The sequence below is a fragment of the Camellia sinensis genome, chromosome 14 (genome assembly GCF_055761805.1).
Source record: "Camellia sinensis isolate YWXY chromosome 14, ASM5576180v1, whole genome shotgun sequence".
Taxonomy (NCBI): domain Eukaryota; kingdom Viridiplantae; phylum Streptophyta; class Magnoliopsida; order Ericales; family Theaceae; genus Camellia; species Camellia sinensis.
In genome coordinates, this window is record NC_138974.1 from 77,822,662 (window position 1) to 77,835,457 (window position 12,796).

Sequence of the window (12,796 nt, forward strand, 5' to 3'; positions counted from 1 at the left end):
GAATGATGCAATATGGGTTATAGTAGACCGATTGATGAAGTCGGCGCATTTTCTACCAATCAAAATCATGTACTCCCTTAACAAGTTTTCCACCATATACATCAAGAAAATAATTCGTTTGCATGTCACCCCAGTTTCAATCTTGTCTGACCGAGACCCCCACTTCGTGTCTCACTTCTGGAACAAATTGCAGGAGGATTTAGGGACTACACTAAAGTTTAGCACTACTTATCATCCACAAACTGATGGGTAATCTGAAAAAACAATCCATACTTTGGAAAACATGTTACGTATATGCGTGTTAGACCTCAAAGGTAATTGGGATGAGCACCTACCTTTAGTGGAATTTGCCTATAACAATAGCTACCAGGCAAGCATTGGAATGGCACCATACGAAGCGCTGTATGGAAGGAGGTGTTGATCACCTTTGTATTAAGCGGAAGTCGGAGACAAGAGGCTATTAGGCCCTGAGATCGTATAGATAACAAGTGATAAAATTCAACTCATCCAGTAGCAAATTCGCATTGCTCAGAGTCGCCAGAAAAGCTATGCAGATACATGAAGACAAGAATTGGAATTCCACGTAAGGGATCATGTGTTCCTCAAGATGTCACTGACAAGAGGAGTTATCCAATTTGGAAAGCAAGGGAAGTTAAACCCACGTTACATCGGGCCATTCGAGATACTAGAAAGGATTGGTCCTGTAGCATATCGCCTTGCACTACCACCTGAACTGTCCAATGTCCATAATGTGTTTCATGTTTCAATGCTTTGGCGGTATCTTCGAGATCCAGAGCATGTGATTGATTATGAGAACTTGGATGTTCAAGAGGATCTTTCTTATGAAAAAAAACTAGTGTTGATTCTCGATCGTCGTGATCAAGTTCTCCGAAACAAGACTATACCTCTTGTAAAAGTTTTATGGAGAAATTATCGAATCGAAGAAGCAACGTGGGAAACTGAAAGTCAAATGCGAGCCAAATACCCACACCTCTTCGAAAATCAAGGTATGTGAAGTTTGAGGACAAACTTCTATTTAAGAGGGGAGAAATGTGGCACCCTAATTGTTTAATTAATAAAAATAAATAAATAAATATAAAAAAAAATAGTATATAATTGTGTTAAGACTTGGGTTAAATAAATAATAATAATAAAAGTAATGATATTGCAAATAATAAGAAGTAATAATGATAATAAGGATAAGAATACTAATAAGGTCAAGTTAAGCAGCAACAATTAATAGAATAGACTTGCAAATTTCTGGAGCAGTGGTTATTGGGCCATCTGTGCCATCTAAGCTTAAGGGTGGGTGAGTCATCAATCCTGATTCATCATCACGAGGTGAGTCATCACCCAGGGGCGTGTATAAAAAAGGGGAGGGGGCTGTGAAAGCCAATGAAGGAGAGAAGAAAAAAAAATGAGAGAGAGAGATCTTGAAAAGTCGGAAAGAAAAAAAAATAGGAGGGAAATAGTAAGAATTAAATTAAAGGTGAGTTATATTATACCTTGAGTCACCATAATATATTTTACGTATATTTTGGGTTACCATAAATTATTTTATGCAATCTATGTTTTATAAAGGATATTAATAGTTTGATTACGTTAATTATTTTCTGAACTCTATTTGCTTAAATTGAAACTTATGGATATATTTGTTTAACTTTTAGAAATTATTTGACAATGGTTTTATGAATAATTATATTTTGTAAGTACAACCACGGGAGTCCCATACCTTGGGAGACTTAAATAACCATTGGCCTCTGTTTGGCCACTTTGTGGTCCTCTGTTTGTCATGGATCCATTGACCTCTGTTCTGATTGTCACTCATGTGACCTTTGTTCTGTTCTGTTCTGTTTTGTACTGTGGTTATGGTTGTTTATTTACATAATTTCTGTATTTCAGTTTTTGCCACTTTAAATAATTGTTTATTCAAATTAACTTATGTAAATGTTTTAGCTTAACTAACTATCCACAGTTATTTTGTGTTCCCTATACTCTTGGCATAATATTTCTCACTCTGTTGTGTGCTTATAGTTGTTACCCTTTCAGGTAACGAGATGTAAGGAAGACCCGTAACCTCATGTAGTGGAACACGTACAAGAATTTGATGCTGATCCGTTATTTTGTTTTCCTTTCCTTTTCTTCCTTTTGTTTTTTATGGAGGGTCGGTCACTGAATAAAAATAAATATATAAAATCCCTATAAATGTACTTTCTTTTATCAAACAAGTCGAGTGAAGTTAATTTTCTATTTAATTATTTTCTTACTTCTATCTTGCCTTCACCTGTGCCATTTAATTTGTTAAGCTTAAAATTATTTCGTAAGTTGCGATTCCAGCCCTAAGCCCTGGGATTGGGTCGTGACATACACTAGAGACAAACGTGGATATACCAGATGATAGTATAGCCATCGCCATCGAGAAAAAAACAACACCAACAGTGTTAGTCGAAGAGCATACAGAGCAAGGTGCTAAGAGGTGGAAAGCAGATATAATCCAACAGTTGAAAACAAGCCAGGGAACAATCAGACCAACAAAACTTGCATCATTTTTGCTCCTCAGAGGAGAGTTGTATTTTTGCGATCCTAACAGCCTGTTGGCAAGGTGCGTCGGCAAACAAAAAGCAACTTACAAACTTAAGTAGATCCATGTTAAGTCCTGTGGAGATAGAGATATCAGTCTATACCGACGGATACAGAGGCAAGGGTATTACTAGCCAGAGATGGAAAAGGAAATCACTGAGTTGCAAAGGCAATGTGCAAAATGTCAGTCCCATCCTAAAGAGGAAGAAGCCCATTTCTTAAGTAGTGAGGAATGGAGGCAGCCATATATTGACTATCTTGGAAATGGCACACTGCCTGAGAACAAAGCCGATACAATTAGAGTTAAGAGACGGGCCCTCCGCTTCTTCCTTGACTAAGGCAAGTTGTATCGCAGAAGCTTTAAAGGGGAACCTTTGGCATGTTTATCGAAATACGAGGTAAATGAAGTGTTGAAGGAAGCCCACAAAGCAGAACATCAAGGAGCGTAGCAATTGTATGGGCACCTTATTCACCTCGGTTACTACTGGCCAACAATGAAAGAAGATGCTAAAAATTTTGTAAGGAGATACCAATCTTGCCAGAAGTTTGGGACTTGATACATGCATCGGCGGTCGAACTGCACAACATCAAGACCCCTTACCATTTCATACTTGGGTATTTGACCTGGTAGGTCCTATAGCATAGCAATCCAAAGGCCACAGATGGATACTTGCAACAACTGAAGTTAGTACCAAATTGGTAGAGGTTATACCGATGAGGAAGACAGATGGGGCAGGAGTGGCCAACTTTATCAAAATCTGTAGGTTGGCATACCCAAAGTAATGTTATCTGACAATGGAACTCTCTTTGTAAATCGCCATGTAAGAAGACCGCTGGACACTTACCAAATCAAGCACCACAAGTCTACCTCGTACTACCCGCAAGGGAACGGACAATCTGAGGCAACCGACAAAACTCTCATCCAAATGTTGAGTAAAATGATGGATGAAGCAGGGGGCACATGGTCTGAACAACTCCATGTAGCACTCTAGGCATATAAAACGTCAAAGAGGAGGCCAACTCAGGTAACTCCATTTTCCCTAGTATATGGGTCCGAAGCTGTGTTACCAGTTGAGTTGGCAGTACCCTCAGCAAGAATGGCTATGTCAGCACACTTAATTCCAGACAGTAGAAAGAACAACATAGAGGCAGCCGAAGAAAGAAGGGATCGGGCCTCGCGGGTAATGGAAAAGTATCATCAATCCATAACTCGCGCCTATAATCAATTTGTTCAACACAGGAAGTTCAAGGAGGGGGACTTGATATGGAAGACAGTGGACGCAATCATGTGGGGGCAACCAATCCCCAACTTCTCACCCAGATGGGAAGGCCCCTACAAAGTTGCTGAGGCAAGCAGCAACAGGTATTACAAGTTGACAAAAGTAGATAATGGGTTCAGAACTAGCCCTATCAACACCAAGTATGTCAAAGAGTATTTTTCTTAATTTATTTTGTTCAAAAAAAAATAGTTGTAAGTTTCTTTGTTAATACTTCCAAAGCAAAGTGTAAAGAAAGTATCATACACTTAGTAAACCTGTTACTCTTGTAAACACACAGTGCAAAGAAAGTTTTCCATACTTAGTGAAATTTTAGCCTTGTAAAAACTTAGCCATAACGAAGTTCCGTTCATAGCAAGAGTTTTGTTCAACCTTAGAAGATATGTAAAGGCAATGAAAAGAAAACAATGATGCAAGACTCAATATTTTTGCTTCTCATAAACATCAAAGTTTCCCACAGCACGATTACAATGTTCGAAGGAAAAAAAAGGAAAAAGATAGCAAAAGTACAAAGAAAATGAGCCATAACAGAGTCATAATAAATCAAATCAAACCTTCATGAGGGAGTCTATCAGGGTCACATCCCTAGGTAGCTGAGCAACCAACGTAGAGTTTTTCTCTTTAAATCGATCTAGGTTCTGCCGATGCTACTCCAAGGCACCTTCACACTCCTTGATAATCTCCTCCAAAGATGCAATCATCGTGACATTATCTGCATGTTCAAGGAAACCATCAACTGCCTGAAGCCCATCCCTCATCCACGATATGTCCAAACCATTCATTTCAAAGCCGCTCAGGATAGCCTCAGCACCTTACAAACTTGTTGGGGGTTGTCAGAATCTTCTTAGCAGCAAGGTCACGAATGAAGTTGGCAAGTGACTCCAGCAGCGCCGTCTACACCATAGATCCAGGAACGTTAAAAGCAGTAAAGGTATCAGGGTGTAGCACTTGGATACGGGCAAAAGTAGGAGCTGCTTCGGAGGAGACCCAATAACTTAGAAAAGAAACTTTCCCTAAGGACTGAGGGGACTCTCTCACACCACTGCCAACTTCAATCACTAGAGGGAGACTGGCAGAGCGACCAAAGGTTTGAGGGCAACACACTTCCCCCGAAGATGATTGCCCAGCAGCATTAGAATGGGTAGATACTAGGTGACGACTGGGAGAACTGGCCCAGCGAGAAAGGCCAAAGCTGTCTGCACCATCATGTCACTCTGAAAAGAGGTCATCCATATGGTAGTCCTTAACATTCAGATCTGGCACAACAGTGGTGTCCATGCCTACATAAAAGTCTTGTAATCCCCCAAGATTAGCTGGCACCTCAGGGAAGTGAGTGGCGTACAGATCAGCGACATGCTTAGAAGTTGCTGAGGCAACTGGGTCAGAAGCATCAGCAACAGTAGTAGTACCATAAGCGGCTAGATTGGCAGCTGCCTCCGCAAGTTGAGCCAAACTTAGGGGGTCCACAGTAGGAATAGCCGGTACATCTGCACCTCCCTCAGTAACTTGAACATTGGGGAGTGGGGTCTGTGGAACCAGTGGAGACTCAATAGAGTGGGAAAAACCCCCAAATACAGCTCCCAAGAGGGGTGGTGCAACTTCTAATGGCTCTCTTACGCCACGATCCTCTCTCGGAGTCTCTGGAAAAAAATCATCTCCGCCGATAAAGGAACGGTCAGAGTGAACAGAATCAGCATGGTTTGGAGGTTCAGCACCCTCAGCAACTATACCACCCGCTGCAATATCCACAGCAAGGGGAACTTGTTCATTTTCTACAACCTCAGCAACTGGCTCAGCCTCAGTAGTTGGTTTGGCCTTAGCACTTGGTTCTTCTTCAACATCTGGAAGCACCATCCTACGGGTTCTGAATGTTGTGACCCTTGAAGCAATGGGAAGGTGGTCGTCGTTGTCTGAATCTAAGGAAATTTTGATGGCAGCAAAAGAACCTCTGGGGCCCAATGGCGGTATGGTCAATGGGCCATGAAAAGGAAAAAGATCATATGAATACTAAAATAAATGTAAAAAGCCCAAGGAAGTAATGCAAAAATATTTTCCAAGTATGGGTACCTTTCGAAGTCTCTTCCTACTTGGTGAGGCACGTGCCTCAACAACTGATGTTGCTGCCTCCTGGGTGGCCCTCAGTCTGGAATGGGTCATGCGCACTGCTATACTAATCGAGGGAAGAGCAACTTGTAGGGGTTGGACGGACATTGCCCCAGATGGATGAGGCTCCTTTACTACAAGTAGGGACAGAAGCTTGAAACGGCAGAATATACTAGTATGTTTCCCTCGACCAGAGGGGAGACGAAGGGATAAGTCAGGCTGCGGAATGGGTGCCATCGCAGGGACAACGGGAGCACTGTTGCAAAAGTTGAAAAAGGAGTTGAGGTTGCGGTGCCAAAACAACCTGTTACTGGGAGAAAGGGCACTTTCTCGTCCAAGTGAAGGCAACTCCATGAGGCCTAAACTCTCCACGAGTAAGGCGGTGTAGTCACATGTAAACCTTTGGAAGTTTTGATGAAAATCTGTTTGAGGCGAAGGGCCGTGGGGGATGCCCTGGTCCATGCTGAATTTCCTAAGGACCCTATTCGATCAGTAAACAACACTGGACATGCCCTCCTTATTCCATACAAGTAGAAACCCGAGGCGTATCATGGCAGCTAGTAGAAGGGAGTTGGCCTGGAAGCTGTCAAAGGAGAAATCAACATGACGAGTAAAAAATAAAATGGGACAACAGAAATGCCTAAAAGAAGTTGGGTAAAAGGGCAGAACACACACTCCTCCATGCAATCGACGTAATCCACGAAGGGTCTATTGGTGCCAAGACCAGACCATTGGGAGATATGAGAGAGGCATTGGCGCACTTGTCTTGTGACAGGTCGACCCTCTGCATTTAGAACAGGACGACCCTCTACATCAAGGACTTTGTCAATGAAGAAAGGCTTATGCTCTTTAGAGACAGGGCCCGTAGTAGGGAATTGCTCGTAGAACAAGGTGGTCAGGAACTGAGTGTGTACAAAGCTCCATACATCATAGCGCCCATGGATCTCTCCATGTCCAAGTGAATAAGGTCAAGGCGGAAGTATAAGTTCCCTAAGAAGAGAGAGGCCAGAGCGATCTGACTGTTACTGCAGAGTTTAACAGCTAGAGGGAACACCAGAGGATTGATACTCTCAACAGGGTTGCTAGGGAGAACAAAAAAAGAGATAAAATAACTGACAAAGGCGGCCAGGTACAAGTCACCGTGGTAGCCCGACCCAACTATGGAGTTGCAGCTCTCCTCTGTAATGTCGCCCACAACTGGTTGCAGGTCCTTGAAAAAATGTTTCAGCCAGTAAAGGTAGATGGTCTTGTCCCTCTTGGGCCTCTCCTGGCGCAATTCCCCAGTCTTAAGATCGTACTAAGAGCCATACTTCCATGCCTCTTGAAAGGCACTATGGAGGGTAGTGACGGCATTGTGTTCTACAGAAGTCAAGGATGCTGGATCGAAGGGGTGGTCTCCACGGGTACTTAGGTGCAGAAAAACGACAACGTCTTTGAGGGTTGGGGTTATCTCCCCTCATGCCAGGGCAAAGGTGTGAGTGTCGCGACTCCAGCAGGAAACGACCATATCAGTGTTGGTCTGTACCTTGTGCACCGACAACTCTCTTGAAATCAAAACGGCATTGAAAAGACGAACATCCCTCAAGCGCAACTCGAAGCCGTCATCCGCAATAATGTCATCAACCCAGAGAGACCAATCTACTGGAGGGCCTAAGTGTAGTAGTAAATGTATGAATGAGGAAAGTCGCAATATTCCACGCGAAACCGCAGCACAGAGACTGAGTTCACCATGTCAGCATCGTCCAAAGTAGCCTCGCCAAATGGGAGCAGAGGCTCCTCTAGAGGAAAGGCATCAAGAACGAAGGAATCGACTGCCTTCCAGAAAGGATCAGCCAGCCATCCGAAGTATGTGGCCCTCCTCCACTCAGTAGGTGGCGGGGCAGCCCTGTCGGGTAGAAACCTTGTGCTGGCTATGAGGAAGAATAAAGAAAAGTAAAGGGGACTTTGGAAGGTGGGGGCAAGGAAAAGAAGAAGACAAGGAGACAGAAAGTGTGTTGTGGCAAAAGTGGGGGACCAGTGGACCCAAGGGGCACTATTTATAGAGAGAGCAGCAAAAGGGCGCCGACACGCTTCCTTAGACCATCAATCAAAAGGCGCCTATGGAGAAGTAGTTTGGAAATACTCTTCTGATCCTGGGGGACGCTCATGATCCTCAGCTAGCCACCTGAAAAAGAATCTACACTCCGGTCGGGGGTACCGGAATTAGCACTCCGATGGGCAAGTCAGTCTCTACTCTCTGAATTACTTGTATTTTAAGTAACATGTAATAGTTCTCACATACCTCTTCCTAGCTGATGTTCTTCTAATTATATCTTTTCTTTCTTAGGCCTCGGGATCAGGCCCGCTTTCAATTCGCTATTCGGCTTCAACTATAACAAACCGCTTTTCACTCGACCCCTTGCTTGACCGGCTATTGGGCCGAATAGGATAGGGTTCAAGCGTGTGAGACGGTGCCGAATGCTATATATTTTGACCCAGAGTTCAACTATTCGGCATAACTGCGACTCCCAATATTCGGCCCTCACAATTGCCCCCCAAGCACTCCACTAACGACAGTTGGCTGGAGTGTTTGGTTTCAGACTCGAAAAGTCAGAGCCAAAATTCGGCGGCTGACCTCATTCCAACACAAATGTCTGAGCACACGCTTCTCGATTATCACTTCAACTTCCCGCCCCTTCGTACACTTCTATTTATTATGATTTAAAATTTGGACGTATTTTCAAATACATAAACACTTTTAGACGCTCGTCGCTGGACTACCTTCCAAATTACATGGACTGCCTTCTGAATTACCTCTGTAACTTGCTTTTCTTCACTATCCTCTTCGTCTCTTGTAAGTTTTCTCCCTCTCTGCCCTGAATCTTTTCTCTTGCTTTGTTTTTGGCTTAGCACGATCTTATAGACTGAAAGAAATGGCAAAACATTTAAAAGATCTCCTTTCCTCGGATTGAATCTCTAGCTTCCAATGTCATTTCTCCATTTCTGATGACGTCCGTCTGTCACTTGTGACAGATGGCACCCTCGATATGGAGAGGGCTGATGAAACCATGATTGTCTTCCCTTTCCTGTCAATTGCAGAGGGTGGAGTCTGTTTTCCCCTCCATCCATTCCTTAGGGTTGTGCTTTGCCATTGGGGTTTAATCCCTTCCCAACCCAATGTCAACTTTTTTAGAATCATAATGGGGATTATCGCACTAAACCGTCGCCTTAGGATTAACCTCGGCATTCCTGCTATTCGGCATTTTTATGCCTTGGCCAAGTCTTCTGGTCGGCATGGGCGTTACTTCCTTAGGGCCAAGGACACCAACCATCGACTAGTGACTATGTTTTTCAGCTCTGGGGAGTAAGTCGATGATGTTATGGTCGTTGTCCAAGGTAATTAGGAATTCGACGAAGGCGAGGATCGCCTCAATCCTATTCCTAGACAGAGGGGCGAACCAGGTGGCCGTGTAGCTTCTTTTATTTGTTTTTTGTTATATTCATAAAGCTTCATTTTCGAGACCTCATGGTTTTGCTTGTGCAGGGAACGATTTGAAGAAAGTCCTGACTTCAACCGACGACACTGTTCTTTCAGAAATCAAGGTTGCGCTCAGATATTTCGGCCGGCCCAGTCTTCAAAAACAGGGGAGGGCGGCCCACGTTCTTCTCCGCTACAAGCTGACTTATACGACCTTCTCAGTGGCAGAAAACATCCCAGTTCCGAAGGGTGAGGAGTTTCTTACTGCCCTTATCTTGACCGATTTCAAAATTTTGACGCAAGTTAGTTTTGAGGGGTCCGATTCGGAATGACCAGAAGTAGCTGAGGTTGCCGAGTCCGATCAGTCTGAAATCAAAGTCAACGAGGCTTTGAAGTTAGCCTTTGAGGAAGTCGGCCTCAACTCAGCCGACCCTCCGTCCACTTCGGGCCGAGAGGACCTTCCACTTGACGACATTTTTCACGGTCTAGAGGACCTTCCCAGCGCGTACCCCCAAGATATGGCTAGGTTAAGCCTCACACAACTTGCCAAGAAGGCGAACACGGAAAAGATGGCAGCACGGTGAAGGGCAGAGGCCATTCGAGCTGGAGTGCCTCCTGCCACCGAATCTCAACCCTCCCTGCCTATTAGCGAATCTCAACCCTCCTTGCCTGTTATTAAGGAGGGAACGACAAAAAACCGAAATGCTGAGGCCGAGTTGGTTGTGCAGGCCGATCAAGAAGCTGAACAAAGGGCAGAGAAGCGCTCTGCCGAGGTTGAGGCCGGCTCAGAAGATAACCGCGCCGACAAATTACCTCGTTTAGAGGAATCGGATGTGATCGTGCCTTTCGTTATTCAACCGAAGATAAAAAATACGCCGATCCCCTCTGATGCTTCAGTAATTAAAGATTCAGCAGTCGCGCTCAGCATGGCTCGTCCGTTTCACTGCCGACTAACAAGGCGGCTTTCTGGGCGGAGCCGGATCTGGTTGTAATAGCATTGGCCGCGCAATCGGCACTTTTGGTATAAATCTTGACTTTGTCTTTTCACTTTATGCAAATACTATTTTGGTCTTAACTTCCTGTTTTGCAGACCGTCAGAAGGATAGCGGAGATGGGCCGTCGCCATCATGACGCCATCGAACAGCTTGGCCGTCTTCAAAAGGAAGTTGAGGGCCAAAGGAGCAGGGCTGAGTTTGAGGCTTTAAGGGCGAAGATGGAAGGCGCGCAGGCCGAAGCCAAGACGGAGAGGGCACGGAATACGGATGAACTGAGATTAGCCGTCGAGAAGAGGGCGGACGCGAGCGAAGAGGCGCTGAAATCGGCCTAGGAGGCGGTCTCCAAGCTGGAGGCTGAGTTGGAGGAAGTAAAGAAGGCGAAGGAAGTAGCAGACTCGGAGGCTTCTAAGGCATTCGCGGTCGGGAAAAGTGTTGTCTTCGCCGAATATGTAGACGAAGTCCCCAAATTTGAAAATCGGGGATTCAAACACGGCTGGCTCAAAGCCCTTGCTGCTGTTGATGTGACATTTGCTATGCCAATTCCATACGAGCAAGTGGATATTAAGCCGCTGGAGTCTGACTCCGAGGATTAATTTGGGCGACACCTTTTTGTGCTGGAGCAATACCTTTTTTTGTGCCGGAGCAATACCTTTTTTTTTTTTCTTAGGAGTTTTCGAATGTATTTTTACAGCTTTTTGTTTGGTAATTTTCATGTGTAAAATGGCTACAATTTGTGCCCAATTTTCTAATGAAAATTTCTTTTTTTGCGTTGCTGTTATCTATACTAAATTTTGTTATTGATGAATGATATTGCTCTCGATTGCAAAATGGCTACACTTTGTTTTTAATACCAAGTATCGATCGGCATTAGGCTTAAATACTTGGCCGATTAGATTAATGAATCTGTCCTTGCCCCAGCCAATGCACGAGCTTCATTAGCCAAATAGGCCTAGTTCGTGGAATGGTTGCGGCAGTAATAGATTGGCATAAGGCTTAAATACTTGGCCGATCAGATTAATAAATCTGCTCTTGCCCCAGCCAGTGCACGAGCTTCATTAGCCGAATAGCCCTAGTTCGTGGAATGGTTGCGACATAAATCGATCGGCATTGGGCTTAAATACTTGGCCGATCAGATTAATAAATCTGCCCTTGCCCCAGCCAGTGCACGAGCTTCATTAGCCGAATAGGCCTAGTTCGCGGAATGCCTGCGGCATAAATCAATCGGCATTGGGCTTAAATACTTAGCCGATCAGATTAATAAATCTGCCCTTACCCCAGCTAGTACATGAGCTTCATTAGCCGAATAGACCTAGTTCGTGGAATGGCTGCGGCATAAATCGATTGGCATTAGGCTTAAATGCTTGGCCGATCAGATTAATAAATCTGTCCTTGCCCCAGCCAATGCACGAGCTTCATTAGCCGAATAGCCCTAGCTCATGGAATGGATACGGCATAAGTCGATCGGCATTGGGCTTAAATACTTGGCCGATCAGATTAATAAATCTGCCCTTGCCCCAGCCAGTGCACGAGCTTCATTAGCCAAATAGGCCTAGTTCGTGGAATGGCTACGGCATAAATCGATCGGCATTAGGCTTAAATACTTGGCCGATCAGATTAATAAATCTGCCCTTGCCCCAGCCAGTGCACGAACTTCATTAGCCGAATAGGCCTAGTTCGTGGAATGGCTACGGCATAAATCAATCGGCGTTTGGCTTCTGGCGTTTGGCATTAATGACGTCGCCCCGGGGGCGCTGTATACATACGAATAAATGGGGTGAGTTCGCGCCAGTGACTCCACTTATTTTTATTCAAACTCGATTTAAACTAGTTTGGGGCAAGTGCGAATGTCAAACAGACTGTTCTTCAACAGTAGAGGAGAAGGACGAACGCTGGTTGAGCTAGACACTGCGATGAATCGCAATAGCGAGCCTATGCGCACGGAAGGAAGGACGTCCAAGGAAAGGGAAAAACGTCAACCCCTAAGCCGTCAAAGCAGATCACCCCGAAAAGAGATGCAGCAACGGGGAAGTTCCCCGCGACCCCAACCGAGGAATAAGCCAGACGCGACGCCACGACCATTAAGTTTTGCGGTGTTCATGGGGAATAAACTGATGACTGAAGCAGATTCCAACGTTAATGATCCGGGTGTAGCGGTCGAGTTCGCTCGACAGATCTTTCCACCAAAAGTCCAATAATTGATGGTTGGATGACAAGATTTTGAAGTGTTTCAAGAAGGTATCCACGGGGCGGTGAATGGGGCTGTACACCGCCTACGAAGTCGGCATGCACCTGCGCGTCGCGCAGCAAAAGATAGAGAAGAAGGACGAACGAATCCGTAGTTTGGAGGCTCGAGCGGAGAAAGCCGAGCGTGAGCTTAAGGAGCT

General features: G+C 44.8%; 1 protein-coding gene across 1 annotated transcript; it reads left to right on the plus strand.

Moving 5' to 3' along the window:
• The first annotated feature begins 607 nt into the window (after window positions 1-607).
• On the plus strand, window positions 608-4,851 carry LOC145807097 (uncharacterized). The gene is made up of 2 exons (XM_082905026.1): window positions 608-1,007; window positions 4,709-4,851. The coding sequence occupies exons 1-2, from the start codon at window positions 608-610 to the stop codon at window positions 4,849-4,851; spliced, it is 543 nt and encodes a 180-aa protein (XP_082761152.1).
• The last annotated feature ends 7,945 nt before the right edge of the window (window positions 4,852-12,796 follow it).

Excerpts from the sequence above, each read along its gene's own strand:
- LOC145807097 (XM_082905026.1), top strand. The coding sequence starts at position 608 with ATGTCACTGACAAGAGGAGTTATCCAATTTGGAAAGCAAGGGAAGTTA. Across the intron at positions 1,008-4,708 it reads ACACCTCTTCGAAAATCAAG|CAAGGTCACGAATGAAGTTG; the intron begins GTATGTGAAGTT and ends TCTTCTTAGCAG.